General features: G+C 45.0%; 1 protein-coding gene across 5 annotated transcripts in view; it reads right to left on the bottom strand.

Annotated features, from left to right (window-relative positions):
- Nucleotides 1-24461, bottom strand: part of LOC308593688 (protocadherin alpha-C2-like) — a 189201-nt gene that overhangs the window by 67199 nt on the left and 97541 nt on the right. Inside the window, exon 1 of one of the 5 annotated variants that reach the window (XM_081206225.1) lies at nt 7861-10598. The exons of the other annotated variants lie outside the window; for them this stretch is intronic. Coding sequence (XP_081062351.1) covers nt 7861-10290 — 2430 coding nt within the window. The 5' untranslated portion in view covers nt 10291-10598. Of the gene's footprint in view, nt 1-7860; nt 10599-24461 lie in introns of those variants that run through there. 5 annotated transcript variants of the gene reach the window in all.

Here is a 24461-nt window from a genome sequence, read left to right as displayed (position 1 = left end):
TGGGAATGAATTTAGATAGACATCCACCTAGGGTGTGAAAAATAAATGGTCTAAAGCAGGAATGTGGAACCCGCAATCATCCAGATATTGTTGGACTTTAACTCCCATCACCCCTGATGGACGGACAAGTGGAAGTTGGAAGACCAACAACATCTGAAGAGCCATAGATTTCCAATCCCTGTTGAAGCAGACAGGGTGAGTAGAAGTCTGTTGTTGAGGACAGTTGTGACTGGGGTGGGCGGAGGCAGAGAGGTAAATGGAAAGAGGAAGGCTTGGTCTTTTGAGCTCCTGAGGGGAGGGTTTCAGAAGGGTAGAAAAAGAGGTGGGAGACACTGTCCCCTGCAAGTCTCAAACAGCACTACAATAGTCCTATCCCAGGACAGCTGGAGCTCTGAAGAGCAGCACTCATGTTATGCCTTGGGGGGGGGGGGAGTAAAAGGCAACATCTCTCTCTCTCTCTCTCTCTCTCTGTGTGTGTGTGTGTGTGTGTGTTCGCTATAATTAAATGTACATATTTAAATATATTGCCACAGTCGCTCTGGGGACCATTTTAATTAACATTTCTTAAAAACTAAAACATTGCTTAGAATTCTGAGACCATTAATTATAGTGACACATTTATGGATCTTAACAGGCTGCAGTTCCATGAGGAGATGCTGTGAACAAGAAACAAAGAAAATGGGACTCCCCCACCCAAAAAGTGATGCTGTAAAAACTTATTCTACTTGTAGGTGGCTGATAACAAGTCCCTTGTTCAAATCTTACCTTAGCCCACTTAGGCAGGCTAAAGAGCTACCAAGGTGGCCGTAGACAATTATTCTCTCACTTTTAGCTTCTCCACTACAGTACAAGGACAGAAATACTGAACTACCTTGTTGTCCTAAGGATCACTGGATAAATTATGTGAAGCACTTCCAGCACTCTAAAAAGCACTCTGTAATGCTAAGCATTGGGACTGCGGTTGCTAGGAGATTAAAAGAAATAATCACTCCACAGAATCTTAAAGAATGCCAAAATTTCCTATCATTTCTTGAAATTTGATGCTGCAATAATTCATTGCACTTCCGTGGCTGAGCTAAAAAGTAGAGGCACTTGTCATCAGAGTAGGTTAATCAATAGCTATTTCCATATATGTTTAAGGGCAGCCATATAATCCTATGTCACTCACAGCAGCACATGAGTGGTTGGCAAGGAGTACAGTTCCCAAAAAGAAGGAAGGAACTGAGCTGACAAGACTCAACACATCTGAGCTATGGATATAGCACATTTCATCTTGCAAGAGGAGGGGCCTCTGAATCATAGCTTTAAATTATGGCACCATTTCTATTTTACAGCTTACACTTACATGAGAATAAGCCCCATTGAACTCAAACTTACTTCCAAGTAGGCATAAATAGGACAGTTATTATACTGCAACTCTCTACTTCTGGTAAATTGTTCTATTTCTATGCAATGTACTAGGTCAGATTCATTTAAAAACAAAGTAAGGAGAATTATCATAGAGATGAAGCATCCCATATGCCTTTGTGTTATATTTTTGAGGGGAAGACATCCTTCCGAATGTGTGTATTTAGTGCTGTGTACAATATAATTGAATGTAAGCATCTCCAACAAATTGCATGTGTTCTTTTTCAATAGAGCAGTAGTTCCCAACTGGTGGTCTATGGACCCCAGAGGGTCCACATAGCCCACCCAAGGCGTCTGTAGCACCATTCACATAAAAACTATCATAGAGAAATCAACATTTTCAAAAGTAGGGAGTCCCTGGCTTGGCTTTTGAAAAGCAGGGGGTTCACAGTACTTAGCTAATTGGGAACCACAGGGTATCAGTTAGCACTGAAGTGCTTCACCCATCATGCTAAACTGTAGTTTGCAGGATTGTGAATGTGCAGCCTGGCCCACATGTGGCTTTCCTCTGCTCACATGGGTGCTGCATGCAGTGCAAATGAGCCGTGGTGTGGCTTGTTGTTGTCTGCAAACTGAGGTTGCAGTTATCCAGATCAGTGGTATGGCAAAAATAGGTTATTTCGTTTCATTTTGGTATGAACAGAAACCAATATGGGTCTGAGCCACTGAGGGAACAGGATTATGGAGAGAGACACAGTCTTGACTCCTTGTGTCTGGAGTCACCAGGAACAAGAGGCAGGTCTAACTTTCACTCAGTGGAGACTCCACTCAGTGGTGTCCCCAAGTACATCTGTTTGCTTTCTCTCAAACAAGCTAATGGCTGCCGTGAACTAAAGTGCTTTAGCACTACATGTATTGCAATGAGAACCAAATCTGGCTCTCTGGCTCTGGATTCCTGTCTCTGGATGACCTAGATCCCAATGAGAAGGTTCCCACAGGTAAGTGCAATGTGTAGGTCATCTCTCCACAACACCCCATACCCCAACATGTATACAAGGTTCTTTAAAACACACAATTTCTTCACTGACATATATTTACTTTGTCTATAAAAATATACCACCCACTCCAGCAATCTACCCAAATCCAGCAGGGCTTTCAGAAATGATTCAGCTGGACCTGTGCCTCTGCGAGAAATGCACCTTTTCACACAGGGAATCGTGGTTGGAAACATAAGTAGACATGCAAAGGTACCCTACTTTGATGTGGCATGAGCTTTTTCGTAAAGGTTTTGTCAGAAACACAAAATGAATATTATGGCCTGCGCACTGATTTGATCTGGGAACATCTGGATTTATGTACCGTATTTTTCGCTCTATAAGACGCACCAGACCACAAGACACACCTAGTTTTTGGAGGAGGAAAACAAACAAAAAAAATATTCTGAATCTCAGAAGCCAGAACAGCAAGAGGGATCGCTGTGCAGTGAAAGCAGCAATCCCTCTTGCTGTTCTGGCTTCTGGGATAGCTGTGCAGTCTGCATTCACTCCATAAGACGCACACACATTTCCCCTTACTTTTTAGGAGGGAAAAAGTGAGTCTTACAGAGCAAAAAATACGGTATACAGTATTGAAGGAGGTGGATGTGCTTCTACATTTTGGCCTGCCAAATATAGAAATTTTTCTTTCTTTCCCTTGGGGAATACCCAGTGTTTCAGGAAGTAATATCTTTCACAGAATTGTGAGGACGAAGTCTCTCCCAGGAAGGGGAGGACGAAAGGGAGGAGGCAGTCATAAATGACTAGAGAGAGAATAATGGATGGACAGCGAGAGAGAGAAAGGCAGTAGGACATACTGCCTGAGAGCATGAGAGCATCATGGGTAAGATTGGTGGTGGTGCAAACTCAAGAGAAACAAACAGCATGGAAGAGAAAGAAACAGGTGATTGGTCTGAAGGACACACCAGGGAGGGGAAGGGGAAAGAGATACCAGAGAGAGAGAAATTATCCCACAGTTTGCTACTTGTGGAGTGGAATTCCCTGAGTTAGAATTTACCAGTCAAAACATTTGTAACAGGTCACTAATGGACTAGGATCAAAGAAGCTTCCCCCTGCAAATAAGATTGCTATTTGGCACACCCTGGAAATCTCCCATTCTGCTGAAAGAGAGGATGAATTTCTCACGAAGGTTAGCAAAAGAACCACCAAGTCCAAAGTCGTAGGTTGCCTTTGAGCCTGATCCTGGAAAATCTAATTCAAAGGAAGAGTGAAGGCTTACATGAGGAAATATTACTGAAAAGTTTAACATATAGAAGAAAGCAGTCTAGAGGTGTCTGACTGTCAAGAAACACACTTCCCTGATATCCCCCCCCCCAATATTCTAATTGACATTATTCTGAGTTATACCATTCATCTATCTAGACCAGCACAGTTTATTCTGACTGCAGGAGACTGCTCTTGACTGGAAATGCTAAGGACTCAAACTGGGACTTCACTTCATGGATACAAAAAGTATGAGTTCTGTCCCTGAGCTAATGGACCTGCTCCCCCTTCAGAGTTACTTAATTCACATCGGAGGCTGGTTCACTAAGGGGAGTGGGGCACTGAGCTAACAACCTGTCTGCCTCCACCTGCCTCCTTTTTACCTACTATCAGTCGAAGGGCAGTTCTGCCTGTCACTGGCATCCCCTTCCATCCTACCATTCCCAATGGTCACCAGCCACCACTGTTAATTCATCCACATAAAGGCACCTGGGAAGTTCAGTTTGAGGCATAGTGACAAGAATGATGTCTGGTGGACTGGATTCAACACTTCCTGAAACATGGATTTTTGCATCAAGCACTGAATTGAACATCCTCAAGCTGTACAAGCTTCCATTTTGTTTCCATAAACAAAGATAACTGAAATGTGAGGAACTGTGGCTCATGAAATCTTTGAAAAAAGAGGGAGGGAGAAGGAAAAGTACTATCAGCAGTCAAGGAGGTGAGTGAGGACTTCTGTGCTTTCTGTAACATCATTTCCTCCCCTTGCCTACCAGAAGTAGAATTTTATACAGAATAAACAAATCTGTGGAAATTTGACCAATCTGCATAATATACCCAGGTTCCAGAGTTCATCTTTCCTCATAACAGATTTTTAAAAACAGCTCAGAGTCCTTGGGTGTGTGACATGTTTTCCATTTTTCTGCTCTGCACACCACAGGGCACAAATTGAAACAAGATGGCATGACATGTAGTTCAGCTCCATCTCACTTCCTCTACTGAAAGTCTATAGTTCTATTTTTAGAGGCTTGGCCTGGATTTCAGAGACAAAACACTGCAGGATCACACATTCCATTTGTGAAAGCAGCATCTAAGCCCAATAGCCCACCCCAAGTGATACTGTTAAAACATAAACAACAGAAGACACACAAATCCCAAATGAAACAATTGCAGTTATTGTATTATTTTCTTTAATCTACTACATAGATTAAATCAACTGTGGTGTATTCCATCTTTCATAAATCTGTGAGGAAGTGTGATATAGGAAAATAAAAATATATTTCCACCTCAACTCTAATATTTACTCAGACACATCCCATTCTTCAAAAGGGATTTTTCCAAGTATTATGACAGCAGTCAAAAAATGAATGTGAACATCTCAAAGCTTATAGCTAATGCTCTGCTTGTTCACCACAAAGAGACACAATAAAAAGAACAATCTGTATTGATTGACCAGGATTAACTTTCTCTTTGCTTTATATTTGTATATTTAATTGTATAACCACAACCACTGCTATTGCATTTCCTTCATTTATTTCTCATAATAGTTGTTAAGGAATGAATGCTTGTATCTGAGAGTAGAAGTTAATCAGTAATACATATATGCATGGTTCTACATTGAACCCATTAGAATACTACAACTTATGAACCTCCTGATTTAATTTCTACTATAAAATAAATGTTTGGCATAAGTTACAGAAAATGCAGAGCTGCTGCCAAAAAAGCAGCCCTGTGTCAAAATCTCCCACACCCCATTCATAATATGATGTTCCATTCAGTTTCTGCCCTGGCATTTCTTGGCCTTGGCCAGCAGAGTCCTTGCTGGGCAGCAGAGGTGAGGCAATGAATGGTCAGCATTATGGCATCAGGCCATGAACTAGATGTTACAACAGGGGAGGACTCAACATGGGGCTACTTTCTTGAGCAGCATGTGTGTGTTTACATCACATCTAATTTTGCCCTCAGGTAAGCTAACTATGCCCAGTTCCAGCCAAAATACATTTCCCATCCATTTCAGTGAAGAAATTAAGGCATCCTTAAATCTCTCCTATTCACATCAATGGAAATTAAAAGCACTTGACCTTTTAACCCCTTCTGGAGATGGGGTTGGCTATATGGCTTTCTTTTCATACTAGAGTGACTGTGGCCCACCAAGGTGTATTAAATTTCCACAGCCAAATGGATATACCCAGGAGCTAATAGTTAAGGTATAAATTAATATCTGTAAAGATCAGACTGAGATGGATCTAGACCAGCAGACTTTGGAAGAATCACCGCAACCACCAAACACAAAGTGGCCTACCAGAAATTGGCAGTTGCTTAGAAGGTTCGTATTAAAAAGGAACTGGTTCTAGTTCAAGTTCATCCTGTCCAAAAAGAAACTAGTTCCACTTAAAGTTCATACTTTTACAAAATGAACTAGGTTAGTCCAAGCTCATAAAAAGTTCATCCTTAGCGTGCATGTGTGCGCACACAGAGCGCATTCAGAAAGCTACAAGCTCCTCTGCTTGTATAGGGTGCAAAACTAAATTAGGAGCCACGCACAAGTAATAAGATGTCTCACAGACAGAAGGCTGACAGGTGAAGTTTTGCCCATAATTGTATTTTCATATTAGAAAATGCTTACCCTGTTTAACTGTTGCCTGTCACACTACTGTTAAAGGCACACGGCATCATTCGCTTTGACCCTGTACCTCTTTCTGCATGCTGCTCCTATTGGAAGACCTCAAATCTCTTCAGCAAGGAAGCCTTGGGAAATGCCTCACATTCATTTCTTCTGCATTCCCGTTTAGTAACATGGATTGACTAAGAATCCTTAGCAATAGCAGTGCCTCTGTATCTCCCTAAAAAGCTTTAGAACACTGCCTCCATTGTTTGCTTTCTAACTTTCTTTATAGAGATCCAATATACCATATTTTCCATGTATAACGCCCCCTTGTATAAGACGCCCCCTATTTTTTGGGACTCAAAGGTAAGAAAATGCACTATGCACTATCCGTGTATAAGATGACCCCTTATTTTAAACTTCAAAAATTTAGGAAAAAATATAGCCTTATACACGGGAAAATACAGTACTTACTTCTTTTTTTAAAAAAGAAAGCTAAGAGTCGGCCCTCCTGTTGGGCTGGGCTTGGGGGAATTAATGTGAAGATGAACTAGAAATCATTCAAAGTTTTGGTTTTAAAATGAATGATTCAAAATGAACTTAATTCTTCTGGCAATTATGGGAACTACTTTCAGGTATAGTTCAGAGATTTTTTGAACAACAATGAATGTTGTTCAATGACTGGTTCATTTCAAGAACTGGAAACTGGACTGTGCTCCACCGTTGGACCCCAAGGTTCCTTTCGGACTATTTTTTTGTAGAAGATTGTAGTTTGCCATAATTGGAAGTAATTTTACAATAGGTCATGATGCACTTATGAAGCATATTGGCAGCGTCACTAATTAAATATTCAAAATTCCACCTGCATCCTGCTATTTCCATATTGCGGATCTCTGTATTTCTTTAACCTCTTTGCAAATTTTAAGAAAGCAAATATTCCAACTTTTAAAAAAATGAATGCTAACCACACACAATCATATTGATAACATGGCACAATTTATAATCAATACAAGGAATTCAAGTATTTTGTAATTTTCATCACAGACAGTGAAGATCAAATGTTTGAACCAAATTTTTAACTACCATTTTCCCACAGCTGAGTAACAGCTAACTAGATAGCCATAAAAAATCTCACTGTAAAATATAAGAAAGCCCTGCTGGATCTCAGCAAGGAGCCATCTAGTCCAGATTTTAACCACTGGCTAGGCAGGTTAGTGTTGGTGGGCCATCCTCCATGTATTTGTCTATCCCTTTCTGATAAAGCCATCTAAGGCAGAAACTTTCACCACATACTGTAGCAATAAATTCCTTAAATTAATTATGAATTATGCACATTATGCATTATGTGAAGTGGACGGTTGGCTGGGCTTTTTGTTTTTGCAATCATTAATCTACTGTCCATTAGTGTCCATGGTAGAAAAAATGATGAGAGGCAGGTACACTCTATTTGCTGTTAGTTCTTTTATTCTGTCCTTAGTTTCTAAGAGGTTAGGCGCAAATTCAGTGTTGCGTCTATAAATGTATTGACTTCCTTTAAATCAAAATGGACGAAGTGGATACACCTTTGGGTTATTTTTACCACCCCAAACACAGATACACATGCCCAAGAAAGAGACATAACTTTTTATATTAAAAGAAAACCCTGCTTACCACCAGAATGGCATTAAAGTGGTCACTCTTCACCTTCTGCACTTGAATGCAAGATGCTGGCACTTGTAATAATCCTGCCCCCTTGGAAAGGTTTCCGGCATCTCCATTGGGCATCAAGTTGTTATTGCTAGGCCCAACACCAAGAGATGCCCTGTACAAATAGGTGTGCGTAAGCTTCCCCATGCCTGCAACCTCGACCATCTCTGGTGTAAAATGAGAACTTGGGAGCATGCGCACATTGTAGCGATACTTTTCATACTCATCTGTGGGGCAGCAGCAGCAGCAGCTGCATGAGGGACTAGTCCTACAGTGAAAAAGCCGAATGGCAAGAAGGAAGATTAGAAAGCCAAGGAAGACAAAGGAAAGGCAAGCTAGACCAATGATCAAGTAAAAGTTCAAGCTGGACAGCTGCTGCCCACGTGCTTCCAAGCTGTCATCAAAGTCCGGGAGCGCTTGTGGGAGAGAGTCAGCCAGCAGGATGCCCAGGGTCACGGAGGAGGAGAGGGGAGGCTCCCCACTGTCCTTTACCAAGACCACAACTTTGTGCTTGATGGGGTCACTAGACCTCATGGAGCGACTAGTCCTGACCTCTCCAGCATTGGGTGAAACTCGAAACAAACTGCTGTCGGAAGACTGCAAGAGGTGATAAGAAAGCCAGGCATTCTGCCCACTGTCTGGGTCGTGGGCCACTACCTTGGCCACCAGGTAGTCAGCATCTGCCAAGCGGGGAACAATTTCTACCGCCACTGAGCCATTCCTCACCCCTGGGTACAAGATGATTGGGGCATTGTCATTCTGGTCAAGGATGGTAATGCTGACTATGAAGGCGGAAGCCAGGGCTGGAGAGCCATTGTCCTTGGCCTCCACTTGAAAATGGAAGCTCTGGAGTTGCTCAAAGTCAAAAATGCCCTTTGCATAGACAATTCCACTTTCTGCATCAATGGCCAAATAGCTGGTCAAGGAGCTGCCTTGGATGTCAATGTCCCTGAGTAGGTAGGAGACCCGACCATTCTCCCCCAGGTCTGGATCAGAGGCTGACACATGAAAAAGGGACACCCCAGGCTTGTTGTTCTCCGTTACGGAAACTTCACGCATCTGGTTGAGGAACTTAGGGGGGTTGTCGTTCACATCCGCAATGTGCACCCGCAGAGTCTTCTGAGTGGCGATGGGAGGGGAGCCCAGATCAGAGGCAGTGACAGTGATGTTGTATTCGCTGACCCGTTCCCGATCTAGAAGGCCGCTGGTGACCACACTGTAGTAACTATCAAAAGAGGACTTGAGTTGGAAGGGGATGTTGGTGGGGATCTGGCAAATGACTTTCCCATTCTCTCCAGGATCTTCATCGGTGATGCTCAGGAGCGCTATCACTGTGCCCAGAGAGGAATCCTCTGGGATGGGGCTAGAAAGAGAAGTAACAGTGATCTCCGGAGCATTGTTCTTCACATCAATTATTTCCACCAGCAGCTTGGCTACAGTGGACATACCAAAGACCCCTTTATCTCTTGCTTCAATGAACATCTCCAGGAGGGGCTTCCGGGCGCCTAAACTCCCACTTACTCTTATCTCCCCTGTCTGGGGGTTGATGTGGAACATCTTCTGGAGCTCAGCAGGGGTGCTGTTGCTGAAGGCATACCGGACCTCCCCGTTCTGGCCTTCATCTAAGTCCGTGGCGTGCACCTGAGTGACCAGGGTGCCATTGGGGGAGTTTTCAGAGACGCTGGCCCTGTAGACGGAATGCTCGAAGGCGGGGGCGTTGTCATTGGTGTCAAGGACGGTGACCACGACCTGGGCGTCTCCGGACCTCTGGGGCGTCCCTCCATCTTTGGCTGTGACCACAAGCCTGTGCGTGGCTTGCTGCTCGCGGTCCAAGGGCTTCTCCAGCACCAGTTCCGGATACCTGCTGCCGTCCCCGCGCGTTTGCATTTCCAGTCGGAAAAGCTCGTTGGGGCTCAGCGTGTAGCTCTGCACGCCGTTGATGCCTTCGTCGGGGTCCTGGGCGTTGGGCAGGGTAAAGCGAGCTCCCGGCGCCAGGAACTCGGCCACGTTCAAATGGTACTCGTCTAGCGGGAAGATGGGGGCATTGTCGTTCACGTCCAGTATTTTAAACTGCATTTTATAAAGCTCCAAGGGGTTTTCTAGCACCAGTTCGTAATTCAGAGAGCAGGTAGGTTTCAGCGCGCAGATCTGCTCCCGGTCGATGGGCTCCTTGACAGACAAAGCTCCGGTGCTTGCATCGAGGCTAAAATATTGCTTGCTGGAGCTGGTGATCATGCGGAATTTCCGGGAGGGAAGCGTCGCGGCCACGATACCCAGATCCTGCGCTAGGTTCCCGACAGGCGTGCCGGGCTCCGTTTCTTCGGGGATGGAGTACTCTACTTGTCCATTGACGGTGTAGAAAATAAGGCAGCACACCATTAAATAGACCCGCATTCTTCTATCCCTGGCTTCCCCCTCAGCTCCCTGCAGACCGAGCCAACAGTACCATAATCCCACGTTCTCAGCAAATTTGCTGCGGCAGCAGCAGCCGAGCGCGCCGGAGCAGCAGCAGCAGCAGCCAGAAACCCGCTGGCTAGGACGCGCGGGGAGAGCAGGCGCTGCTCTTCTTCTTCTTCTTCCAGGCGCCGGCCGAAGTCATGGCTCGCCCGCCCGCCCGCTTCCCTTGTGCTGAGCCAGCGAGAGCGAGCCCTGCGCGAAGGCAGCCGCTGCCTTTGGCTCGGGATGAGCTCCTGGAGGGGGGCGAGGGGGAGAAGCGCTCCTATTGCGCCTCGCTGGAGCACAGCGCCGCCTAGGGGCCCGCGCGCACGCCGCAGCCTCCCCAGCCCTGCCCCGACTACTGTATCAGTAGGTCAGCGCGGAAACGTCGCAGATGATGCTGCGGGGAAGCAGCCGCCGGAGGGGAGGGGGGCCGCGCTCCCCGCCCCGCGACCTGATCGAAGGAGGGGGAGAAAAGCTTCCGTTCTCGCCACGCGCGCCGCGGCTCCGCCCGCGATGGAAAACGCCCAGCCTCGCTGCCGAGAGAGGCGGCGCCTACCTGGAAAGCGGGGCGCGATCGGCACGGATCCAAGCAGGGAGGGAGGCGGGAGCCGCATCTCTCCAGAAACGTGACGAGAAACATGGAGGGGGGAGGGGGGAGCCGTTCGCCTCGTGCGCCTTTGCTTCTTCCCTTTCCTCCACGCCCAGGGATGCGCGCACACGAACACACACACCCCAACACGTCTCTTGGGGGCTTTGCCACCAGGGGCTTGCCGGGTGATCTGTGCCCAGTCAATGTCCTGAGTGACCTCCATAAGGCTGACTTCGGTTGGTGCCAGAATAGCACCCAAGGCCACGCTAGCTCCCCACCTACCCTTCAGACGTCTCCGAATGGACCTTGGGGTTCCGGGAGCTTTTAAGGATGGGGGTGTTTGTAAAGACTGAGCTAGCTCCGAATCTGGGGCGCTGGGACGACGACTGAGAATCCTAGACCCATTTTCCTGGCCCCAGGAATAACAATGGAGCTTACTTGTTGAGGGTTTAGAAGAGAATGGCTCTCTAGCCTTTAAGCACCGGCAGCTTGAGAGTCTCTTGTTGCTGTGAGCGCCTTCTAAGACCGGGGCACCCCTGTGCCGCAGGCTGCAATCCCGTACAAAAGCACACTCACTTGGGAGTAAGCCCCACTGAAGTCTATGGGGCCTACTTCTGCGTGGACGTAAATAGGGTTACACTATAAATTCCTTTGACGGGATAATGAATTTATATGCGGGAAATAGGTTACTGGAGGCAGGGCAGAAGCAGAGGAAAGCTGGAAGAAGCAGAAGTCTTGGGTTTCTTGCCACCTGGCTGACATGCCCTCGTGTTCCCGGGTGGATTTTGTGTTCTGCCCCAGGGAGGCCTCGCTTGAGTTCCAGCGGGAAAATCTTCAGGACGACTCTTGGATCAGGATGAGGCAACTGTTGCAGCTTGCAAGATGTGCTTGTAAACATAACGGAGACTTGTGGCACCTTAACGCCTGGCTCTCAAACCTTTTCCTCAAGTCCTCGCTTTCAAGATAAAAATTTGCTCACGCCACGCCAAATTTGCTAATATATTACAGAGAAATACATTGGAAAACAAAAAGAAACAACTCTTAGCAATGATTGATTTGCAACACAGAACACAGCTACTTAATAATATGATCCAGAAAGTATAAAACAATGCAGCTACATAAGAACATGAATCAACCCCAAAAGGGTCTTCTCCAGCACCCGATTGAAAGGCGATTCTGGATCACAAGTAGGATTTGTCATCAGTATCACTGGATGCTCTTGCTCTCATTTTGAAAGGGTGTCTATCCATATTCTGCAAATAAAAAATTTTTTTCTTTGTCCTTAAATCTTCCCGCCACTCTTGCCATCTTCTCCTGCCCCACACCAGTGTGGCACAGCCACACCCTTTGAGAGCCCCTGTCTTAACGGCTTGGTCATCATCTTTGGTGTGTGTAGGACACACTTGGTTTTAATCTGCTGCTCTGCTTAAAACGGAGCGCCTTTGGGGGCCCTTAAACGTCTCCTCATTACTTGTGATTGCTTAAATCTGGTAGTCCTTATTAAAACGCGGCTGCATATTAAAGCTGCGTGCGAAAACTCAGGGCTCCGACTGTTGAACCACGTCTTCTTCTCCGACGCGCCAAGGCTGGCGATGCTCAAGAAGAAAGAGGACAAAGAGGACGTATCGCAGCTCAGCTAATGCCCAGCCCGGATGGACCCGTTTTCCCAGCGCCCAGACCAGACTCCAACTGAATGCGTGTCTGCGATTGACCGTTTGGCTGTGTAGGCACCATGCATTCAAAGGATGCACACGGATATAGGATTCTTGGTGCTTTAAATATACAGTATAGGGTGTGCGCAGCCTTTGCCTTCATGGAAGGGTGCAAACAGGATCTTCTTTGGGCGAGATTGAGGATGAGCTCTGGGAGGCTCAGAGTTTCAGTCCTAAAGTCATCTAAGCCCATAGAACTATTCTGGAAGAATATTTCACAGTAGTCGCTTTGAGCATTTGCCTGCCATCTCTTGGGTAGCTTTGAGTGGTGAGACTTCCTTTACACACACATCCTGCATAGTAAGAAGCATTTTCTTCGCCTGGGCTGTTTCACGCACAACAACGGGTCACCGGCAGGCAACACACGGCGCTGGCCACCAGTCCTGGCTCTCCGCCCCGATGAGCGTACCTGCGTGGTATAGGCATTTCCAGATCCGTTTGTGATACCCACGCTATATCTTTAAGCCAAATCCACGTTCAAGAACTTAGCTGCGAAGAGTCAACGGGGTACCAAAAATATCCACCGGCTTCCTCCCGGCAGGGCTTCTGCGCCTCTCCCACAGTGGTCAACGTGCTGGGCGGCCGGGTGCTGCAGGTGCCTGGTCTGGGCAGGACTCCAGGTAACCGCCGCTGCTAGTCTTCCTTCTTCCTTCTTGTAAACTCGCTTGCAATTCCAGTCCCGCATTGGCTGGTGCTCCTGTGACGTCACGGCAGCCACCCCTATGCTCGGCGCTGAGCTTAAAAGACGGTTGTCGCCTCCCGCACCAATTTCCTCCGCTTCACCGACAACTCCTGGGAGCTCCTCGCATGTCAAAAGCAAGCTTTCCAATTCCACTTCACTCCTCCCAACAAAACGTCCTCCCTCGGGCAGCCTCCCTGGAGGGCATCTGGCAGAAGGCGAGAAGCAGCAGCTTCTCTGCCGCCCTGCTGCTCAGAAAGAAGCCCCTTAAATGCGCGGCTGCCAACGGCCCCCGACGCCCGCTGCGCCTCCCAGGAAACCTGCGGGCGGCATCTCTTGAGCGCTCGGCAATGGGCAGAAGAGCGGCTGCCAAGAAGGCAAACTGCGAGTCCGAGATTCGCCGCTGGATTCTGGAGCGCGTCGAGCGGCCGCTGCGCGTTGATTTACGAGTCAGCCGCAGGGAACTTGATTTCCAGGAAACCCGCGGCGTAAGGACTCCTGGGCAAGGAAGGGCGGCCGCGTCTCTCGTGCTGCCGCCCTGCTCCCCACCGGCCAAGGACGCCGCTACCCTCGAACTGCCCCTCTTGTAGCCTGAAGCCATCTTGTAACTTAGAGCTTTCTCCATTCTCTCTCTTTTATGCCTCTGTGCAGGAAGAGACATGGGTCTTTCCCAATGAAGACATTTGGCACGAATGCAAACAAGTGAACCTCCATCCAAAGGAGTCCTGCGCACTGGCAACTTGCCGGCAGCCAGCCAAGTGCTTTTTAGGAAACGCGGAGAGCTGAACATGCCGAAGAAAAGCATTCATTGCCAACCTTCCGTTTTGCTTCGCCTTCTTTCAACGGCAAGATCACCCCTTCAGGTGTCCCAGGAAGCTGTTGTCTTTAGCCTTCTTTCTTTCTCTCTTTGGGGGCCCACATTACAGTGGTACCTCGGGTTACAGACGTTTCAGGTTATAGACTCCGCTAACCCAGAAATAGTACCTCGGGTTAAGAACTTTGCTTCAGGATGAGAACAGAAATCATGCTCCGGCTGTGTGGCGGCAGCAGGAGGCCCCATTAGCTAAAGTGGTGCTTCAGGTTATGAACAGTTTCAGGTTAAGAACAGACCTCCAGAACGAATTAAGTTCTTAACCCGAGGTACCACTGTACTGCTCTATAGCTAAGGCTTGCTGCTTTCTAAAATTCGTTCCTTTTAATGGCTCTATAAAAGGCCCTTACTACGTCCCACTGACTTTAATAGGGCTTACTTCTATGTAGACATAAACAGGACTGTACTGTAAGTCTGTTCTCCACTGCTATATCCATTCATCAAACACCAAACTGATTAAAACCTCAGCTCCCTTTTGCTATTGACTCATGCTTTTTCATTCCTGGTCCCTTCATCTCAGTTTTAAGGAAACATTTAAAATGCATCTTTTCTTTCTTGCATTTCACATTGGATGTTCTATTTGAGAAGACTCCATTGAAATAAATGGGACTTGGACAAGATTTAGGTATCTAAAGACAAGCCCTATTCAGCTGGATGGAACTTGAACGAAGTGTGGGAGATTAGCAGCCAAATCTAGCAATGGATATTCTTACTAGTTAGCATGAGAAGGGGTTAAAGACCACAAGGCTGTACTGCCAATAGACAGACACAGATAACAGAAATGTAATTTGTTGAGAGGGCTCTGTGTGGTGTCATTTCGTCTCCTTTCCTGAGGGGGGGGGAGATATGGACTATTCCTATCTCTCTTCCCGTTTCTCTTTGATAAGCAATAGGAGCAGATATACATCCAACTGCTCCATCTCAGGCACATGCCTGAGGCTGTTTATACTGGAAATATAAGTATTTCACCTGCATTTATTTTACTGCTGTTGCTGCTGAGAATGAATGCAGTATTATGACTTTTTCTGTTACGGATGGAACTTTAAACTTTGCTCAGCCCTACATTTTAAATGAAGTGGTAAGATGGTCTCTTTATACGTTCAATGCACACATGGGCACCTGGAGGGATAAATTGCAATTAATGGATCCTCTCCTACCTGTTAAAACCCATCTCACATCAAGATCTTGAACCAGACAGCAAATTGTGCATGAAATACAGGTAGAATAATCTGTACTTCCCTGCTCCATCACCACTCACTCTATCTAGAAGAGAAAGGAAGATGCTGAAGGATGACAATGAGCTGCAGAATTTGAAGTTTTCAGGAAGTGAAAGGTGTGTGTTCCCAGAGTGCTTGTGTCTGATGACAGGGACAAGTGCCGCTTCTGTCCATCTGCTAGCATGCAGGCTGCAAAGGTGGGAGGGAAAAGGCTCTTTGTGGGACTGCAGGTTCTACAAGAGAGGAAGTCTAACTTTAGGGATGGCAGAAGGTTTAATGGCATGCTGGTAGCCAGAGGTTTTATGGTGAAGGCTGTAATGGTACAAGGGGCAGTTTGCTTCTCTATCTGTTTCTAGGAACCACAGGAGTGAAGACCACTTGTTCTTGGGTGCTTGGGTCTTGCCTTGGGGCTTGGCACAATCAATTGGTTGGTCACAGTGAAAACAAGATGCTTGACTAGGTGGGCCATTGGCTTAATACAGCAGCCTCTTCTTATGTACCATATTTTTCGCTCTATAAGACGCACCAGACCAGTTTTTGGAGGAGGAAAACAAGTTAAAAAATATTCTGAATCTCAGAAGCCAGAACAGCAAGAGGGATCGCTGCGCAGTGAAAGCAGCAATCCCTCTTGCTGTTCTGGCTTCTGCGATAGCTGCGCAGCCTGCATTCGCTCCATAAGACGCACACACATTTCCCCTTACTTTTTAGGAGGGAAAAAGCGAGTCTTATAGAACAAAAAATACGGTACTTTTTGCAGAACAGCCAGACCCTGTACCTACATACTGCCTGGCTTAGGCAGTCAAATGCTGACTTGGGAGCTCCTCACAAGGACCAGATACTTCCTTGATGATGATCCTTCAGCAGTTTGAGATTATTGGTCACTAAATGGCACTTGTTGCAGTTCTGTACAAGTGCAGGGGGTGGGGAGGCCAGGAGGTATACATTTTGCTCAACTTGAAAAAAATCCTTGGCTCTGCTGTTTTTTATGTTGATTCTATTTAATACTGTTTTGATTTAATTTATTATTTTTAACACTGTTATATTATTCTAACTTGAAAATATATCTTGCCACTTTTTATATTTTTTAGAAGATGACAGGCAGAATTTTAAAAGAAATTAAAGTAAAATATTACAATGTTTAAAATTGAATATTTTGTTTATGAGATCTATGGGTTGTTCTACCAATATCAAAGGTAGTCAAATTCTGAACAATCTCGGCATTTCTTTGTTGTTTTTCTATGCTCTCATGTAATTGATCTGCTTTGACATGATAGGCAACATTAAAGTGATTTCTTTTCCCATTCTGCTATTGTAGGGGCAAGACAATGTTCTCTAACATGTAGTACCCTGGCCAGCAGAACAGTCCTGTGCATGTTTATTCAGAAGTTCTAAAATGCTCATTTGGACTTTCTCCATGTATATAATACTGCAGCCTTAGACTGATGTATATGAATTAGAAACTATGACATGAACGCACTTGTCAGATTTGGGTTAGCTCTGGAACACTTTCATTGATATTGGGGACAATAATATGTAACAATCAAATAGGACTGATATAAGGCCACACACACACACACACACACACACACACACACACACACACACCTCTGAACACTCTAAAAAGATTTTATAAACTCCAAAGGAGGTGAGGCTATCTCTATGGAGTCAGCAAAAACAGAGGGCCCAATGTTAATTTTATTTCTGTTTATTGATTCTTTTACTGCCTTGATCATTTGAAAGCTCTTGGTTGCTGAGCAAACTAGCAAAGATGGGAAGGAGAATTCCCCTCCTCCCTTTGCCACTTACAACAGAAAAGGCTGTTATCTCATTTGATTTTTAAAAGGTGTAATATACCAACTTGTCATTAGCTCAAAGCAGTTCCGTCTTAAATTAGCACATCATGACAAATTATTAACAGAGTTCAGTGTTGTAATGCCTATTTCTCTCATCACCTCCACCAAGTGAGAAAGAAGCCCACCCTGAAGCAGGAAAAAAAATCTTTCAGGACCCCATAGTAGAAGCAACAACTAGTGTGAATTTCTAGTGCAACCATTTCAGTAAAGAGACATCTGGACCTTACATCTACTCTTCCAAGCTGTGAGCATGCTAAGAAGCTTACCCAGATACGAGACAGATACCAAAGAGAACTCAGTTCCAATACTGTCTAGTTCTGCTCTTCAGTCATCTCTCAAACTGCTTTGGCTGGCCAATGTTCATATGCTCTATTGACAATGTCAAACTATCATATAAAATACACTTCAGAAGCATACACAGCAGCATAAATGTCATATTTATAAGGCAAGCACAGCACATGGACTAGGTCTCAGTCTATATTGCCTCCTGCTTCTGGGCCTCCAAGCTGCTCCCACCCTCACTCCCCAAAATTAAGTGCAGTATGATTTTTTTTCCCCTGCCACAGATAGATGGACTGGAAAGCTGTTACTTAAAGTTGGAACTGGTCCATAGAGCTGATGTAGTGGTAGACTATCAGAGTGAAATGAGGAAAAATGAAGTAAATTCTCCTGAGACATACAGTGAATGATTTGTAAACTGAAGACTAACTCAGAGACAACTATTACAATTTGCACTTGAGCTGAGAGTTAGTGAAGTTAGTCTGATGGAAAGTAAACTGAAGCATGGAAAGAGCTTATGTAGCTGCCTTAAGCACAGCAGCAATTTTTAGAAATTATATCTCTCCTCATGTTGGATTCAGTCTCCAGGTGTAACAGATTACTTTAGAAATGCTATTAGATCATTAAACACCCCATAGTCCTAGGTAAAACAACAACCAAGTCTCTAGTTTAAAAGAGCAAGAAGAGAAAGACAACCAGGAGTTTAGAAAGCAACGTGTGTTTTCTGGTAGCAGGTGCCCCAGATCCTACTTCCTGGTCACTATGACAAAACACCTTGGTAGTGTGTGACCGGTGGTACTCAAATGTCTGATAAATGCAGAACATAAAATTCCAATGCAAAGCAAGGAAAGTATTTTAACAAGCTACTTGAAGAGACATACAAGTTAAGGGGCGGGGGAAATGGAAAAGAACAAAACAGATATGCAGATAGGCTTAGAGTGGCAGGTGAAGACAAAGCTTGTCAATGCCAAAGCATTTGTTATAAGCACAAGTACAGCAGATCCTGGAAAGAAGCAGCTGTTTTTTTGACCTGCAGTTCCAGACACAGCATGGATACATTTCTAGGGAGATCAATCAAAGGCAGAGGCTAGTCAAGAAAGAAAAGAACGCCTTAGGCTAACATGAGGAAGGATTTGTTGGTTGACATTCTTCTGTCTCAAGAGATAATGGAATGTGGCTCCAGTCAAACTGTTGTGTTAACAGCATAAAGTGACCTCCCTGGGACGCAAACCTGGGCAATGTGTATGAAGGTCTACCCACATGACAAGACCCCCCTCTCGGCCTCACTGAAAGGGTCCAAAGGAAAGCAGAGCAAGACATCTGGCACCAGCTTGGCTGCAGGAGTTACCAGAAGGAGGCGTACAAGGCGCCATCCAGCCATCTTAGGGACTCCACTCTGGGTTTATTCCTTAGTCTTTTTTTCTCCCAAAGATATCACGCAAAGCACCAGAGATTTAGGACCAGAGTTTCCCTTCTCCTAGACTGGGTTTGCAAGCCTCATCTGCCCCTCACTTCCTTCTGCAGCATGTGCAGAAACCGCCTTATTGACCATTGGAGCCAGTATTGGTCTTGTCTGCTCAAGACAAGACCAACCATATGTCAGGAGTGCTCTGATGGTGCACTCAACCATATGTCAGGAGGCTTGACAACCATATGTCAGGAGTCCTCTGATGTGTTTCCTGCTTGGCAGGGGGTTGGACTCGATGGCCCTTGTGGTCTCTTCCAACTCTATGATTCTATGATTCTTTTTTTTTTTAATTCTTTTTATTGAATTCCTTTTATACACACAACAAGAAAAAACAAATACATTCATACTAAAAAGAAAAAAAGAGAAAGAGAAAAAGTGAGAAAAGAAAAGAAAAAAAAATTAAATAAGGTAAAAAAGAGGGGAGACAAAAAATTACAACAAACATAAAAACAACGACTTCCTTCCCTACTGATTTCGGGTATATACTTTCAATAGTTTCATTTTTACCGCTGGTATATTATTTTTAGTTTGCACATCGGGAGTTTTAAAACAGACCTGCTGTATTTGGTAAATTCTTAAAATTACCTTCAAAATAAACCATAAATTTGTTCCAATCCTCTTTTAGCTTTGTATTTTTGTGATTTCTAATTCTTTGTGTCAATCTTGCCAATTCAATAAAGTCGTATAGTTTAAATTGCCAATCCCTCACCGTTGGAAGATTTGTGCTTTTCCAATTTTGAGCGATTAGCATCCTGGCCGCTGCTGTTGAATATTGGAATAGAGTTTTATCTTTTTCCTGAATTTCTTTCCCGACCATCCCTAGTAAAAAGGCCTCTGGGTTTTTGGGGAATGTGTATCTAAATATCTTTTTTAACTCATTATATATCTGGTCCCAAAACTTTTTGATTTCCTCACATGTCCACCACATGTGTATAAAATTGCCTTCTTTTGTTTTACATTTCCAGCAAGCCTTGTCTGCAGTTTTGTACATTCTACTCAGTTTTTCTGGTGTTAGGTACCATCTGTAAATCATCTTTTCCAAATTTTCCCTAATTGCAGCGCTTGCCGTAAATTTTAATCCCTCACTCCACAATTTTGACCATTTTTCATATTCTATACTATGCCCCAGGTCTATCGCCCATTTGACCATAACTTCTTTGATCTCTTCATCTTTAGTTTCCCATTCCAATAGTATATTGTACATCTTAGATAATATCTTCGATTTACTTTCAATTACTTCAATCTGAAATTTCGACTTCTTTTCATTCATTCCTGTTTTTTTATCTTCTGTCCATTTTGCATTAATTTGATGATACTGTATCCAACCCGTCAACTTCTCCTTTAGTTCTTCATATGGTCTTAGTTTCCAGCTGTCTTGGGATCTTACTAGTAGATCTTCATATGTCAATTTTCGCTCTTCCATATTTGTTTTTTTGATTGATAAAATATCTGTTGGGGATAGCCACCAGGGTGTTCTCCATTCCAGCAATTTCTTATTTCTTTCCCAGACTTCATACAAAGGACCTCTTATGATATGGCTCGAAAACCTTTTGTGTACTTTTTCTTTATTTGACCAGAGGTAGGCATGCCAACTGAATCTATTATCGGCCCCTTCCAGGTCTAATAAGTCCGTGTCCTCTAAAGTTATCCAGTCTTTGACCCAGCAAAGACAAGCCGCTTCGTAATATAATTTTAAATCCGGTACTGCCAAGCCTCCTCTCTCCTTTCGGTCTGTTAGTAATTTGAATCTGATCCTTGGCCTTCTTCTATGATTCTAATCTGCCAGAGCCTGTCTTCACATGCAGGTGAAGTCCTAACTCACTGAGAGTTTGAGACCCATTAGCTACCCTCACCTGGTTTAGCCGGCTAGTCGAAAGCATTTCCTGGGGTGTGCCCACTGTTGCATGCTGACAGCTTCTAGGAGCCATAGGTGAGAGCTGAGTGCAGAGTGGGGACCAAAGGTGGACAAACTACCCTAGAAGGAGCATGATTCATACAAATCAACTGCAATTCATAGATACAAAGACACACACATACCTCAACAGCAAAATAAACCATTGGCAGCAAAATAACATAATCTCAGCCCATGAAATACTGAAGGAAAAGGTAAGTTTTTACCTGAAAAGATGTTAACAAAGGACTAGGTGGACCTCACAAAGGACAGTATCCCACCTCAGAAGATTTAAGAGTGAAGGTGGCTTCCAGAAGCTACTGAGACTCTGAGACCTAAAGAGCTTTATAGGTCAAACCAGCATTTTAACTGAGCTCTGAATCTAGAACAAATCTAGTTGTAATAGACTTGGTGTTATAGTATCTCTTCACCTTGAAGCTGTCAATAGTCGGGCAGCCACATTCTTTCCTAATAGAAGCTCCCAAACCATTTTCAAAGGCAGCTCCATGTAGAGCACATTGCAATAGTTCAATCTTGTACTTACCAGAGAACAGATTACTGCAGCTATATTACCCCTGTTCAGATGGGGTTGTATTTGAGCCACTGGCCTAAATTGGTAAAAGGCACTCCATGCCACTGAGGCAAGCTGTGTGTCTTCCCCCTTTGTTTTGACAGTTGGGGGAGGCTTGGGAGTCGCGGGTGGGCAGCGCGCCAAATGTCCACCATCAGCAGCTCGCTCCGCCCCCCTGGGTGGCTCACTCCGCCCCTGGCTGCAGGGCATGCACCACTCAGTGCACCCAAGCAGCTATCCCACACCTGGGAGGACACCCTCCATGCCCCTCCCCCCTCGGGGGCACACCCACCCTGGGCAGCATGAGCATATGCTCTGCCACTCCTTCTGGAGTCTATCATTCAAGTAGGAGTGGAATCATAGGAATGCAATGCCCCAAATATCCAGCTCAGGCAGTCGCCTCAGAATGATAAGTAAAGGTCAAGGGACCCCTGACCATCAAGTCCAGTCGCAGACAACTCTGGGGTTGCAGTGCTCACCTCACTTTACTGGCCGAGGGAGCCAGCGTACAGCTTCTGGGTCATGTGGCCAGCATGGCTAAGCCGCTTCTGGTGAACCAGAGCAGCGCACGGAAACGCTGTTTACCTTCCTACCTGAGCAGTACCTACTTATCTACTTGCATTTTGATGTCCTTTTGAACTGCTAGGTTGGCAGGGACTGAACAACGGGAGCTCACCCCATCACGGGGATTTGAACCGCCAACCTTCTGATTGGCAAGCCCTATGCTCTGTGGTTTAGACCACAGCGCCACCCGCGTCAGAATGATGCCATGGTCAATAATATTGAAAACCTCTAAAAGATCAAGGAATATCGACTTCTGGGTTGGCGCCATCGCCGAATGGCGGACTCCCTCCGAGCTCTGGAGGGAGTCTGCTCGGCAGGGGCTGGGTCCTACCGCGCCGGCGACGCGGGGACCCTCAAAAACCACGGGCACGGAGCCCGTGGACATGGGGACTCGGCTGGTACCGTCAGCGCCCTCCCGACTCGTGAAGGAGCCTTTTTAAAGGCTACGGATCGGGTGCCGGGGAGCGGCGTGGTACTGTGAGTCTATCGCTTCCCCTGCTGAGCGCAACCGCATGCCATTCGTTGGAGAGCGCTGGCTTCTTCCATTGGAAATTCGGACATTTAACAACAACCCGTGAGTAATTGGGTAACCGGGTTTAAAAGGAGAAAAAAAGGAATTTTTTTCGGATTCGGCACGAGCGGGGGGGATCTAAAAAGGAAGTCAATCCCCTCCCTGATTGTAAACATGCTAAAACAAGGACTGAGAAACCAAGATCGATTCAGAAGTTTATTGCTGACAAAAAATATCAATTCCACGATGGGATACTACAAGAATTGTGCTGGAGGAGAAAAGTCGAGGGTGAGAGGGAAAAGGCAACCCCCCCCCCGGGAACCGGGGCGATTCGGAGAACCTGGCGGAGAGAGATGGAGAGTTTGACAGCTGTCAAAGTAGCTGTCAAATCTTGAGAATACAAAGAGGACTGTGTTACAAGTATTTTGCTGGTTAATTTTGTTACAATTGGATATAAATATGGATACAAAATGTCGGGGGGGGGAGAAACAACAACTTGACTTTTGGATTAGAGGACACAAAGTTACTGCAACCCCCCTAGAGGGGCTTTGGGACATTACAAGTGGCGTATGTGGAAAACTACTCCGGGATGTGTACTGGTCTTAGCTCCTGGGAAAGTAGCAAAACTGAAATATTGTTTTGTCTACAGAGGTGACAACACAATAGAATCTTTCTATTGAAGCAAGGTAGGAACTGGACGAAAGTTTTTGTTCCTGAATAACAAACCTCTGTAGAGATACTAGATTTCAGAATAAGAATGGTTTTGCAGCTGAACAAGACAGAAACCTGAGAAAGTAAGAAACAAAAGAGCAAAGGACCAACTAAGCCACGGAAAGAACAATGGGAGGAGCAACAATGACCAAGGGAAATTAAAGGCCTCTATTAGACTGGATTTTTGAAATTAAACATTATCAAAACAAGCAAATTCAAAGAAAACCGGCAAGATGGATTGAGGAAAATTTGGCTGTGGACTTGAGACCTCCAGGCCGACAACATACAGACTGATGGACATGGGGAATCCAAACCGGGGAAGGGAGGGGGAATTCTAGAATCCAAAGGCTATGTAACCAACTTTTGGAATCTTCTTCTATCTTCTATCTTTTATCTTTCTATATAACTTTGGTATTTTGATTTAACATGTTTTGGGGAAAAAAGGGGGAATTCGTGGAAGGAAACGGGGCAGATCTTGGGGGAAAAATCTTTGTTCTATTTTGTTAAAGATGAGGAGTGATGTTAAGATTGTAATTTAAATTGGCTAATAGGTACAACATATTAGGTTTAAATTGGGAATGAGAACTTGTGGAACCAACGTAGGGAAAGGGGAATACAGTCGGGAGGGGAAGGAGGGAGTCCCAGAAAGAAGGTTATGAAAATAAGGGTTTAAATTTGGTCTTTCTTTTTCTTTCTTTTCTTTATCTTTCCTATTTTTTCTATCCTGTTATTATTGGAAATTTTAATAAATATGATTATTAAAAAAAATAAAAGATCAAGGAATATCAACAGAGTCACACTCCCCCTGTCTCTTTTATGACACACGTCATTGTACAAGGCAACCAAGTTTCCCTATGAAACCCAGGTCTGAATCCCAACTGAAATGGATCTGGGAAATATGGCTCCTCCAAGAGTACCTGGATCTGGTTTGCAACCACCCTCTCAAGAGACTGACTCCATCTTGAGTGGGGCACCTCACACAGCTGTTTTTCACATATTTTACAGAGGGCTCATTGTACCTTGCAAGGCTGGTATGATGCCCAATCAATAAACGTGTTTTAAAATTTACTTCTGGCAATGGCTAGAAGTTAACAGAAAACTGGTCTGTGAACTACTGGGACCAGAGGGCTAGAGGAGGAAACCCAGCTAATAGAGCTTTCATCTTAACATCATGTGTTTTGTGGTTGAAGCAGCTCTTAGGATATCTTTG

Source organism: Podarcis bocagei (assembly GCF_964188305.1).
Source record: "Podarcis bocagei genome assembly, chromosome: 8".
NCBI classification, from domain to species: Eukaryota; Metazoa; Chordata; class Lepidosauria; order Squamata; family Lacertidae; genus Podarcis; species Podarcis bocagei.
This window is presented reverse-complemented; position numbering and strand designations above follow the sequence as displayed.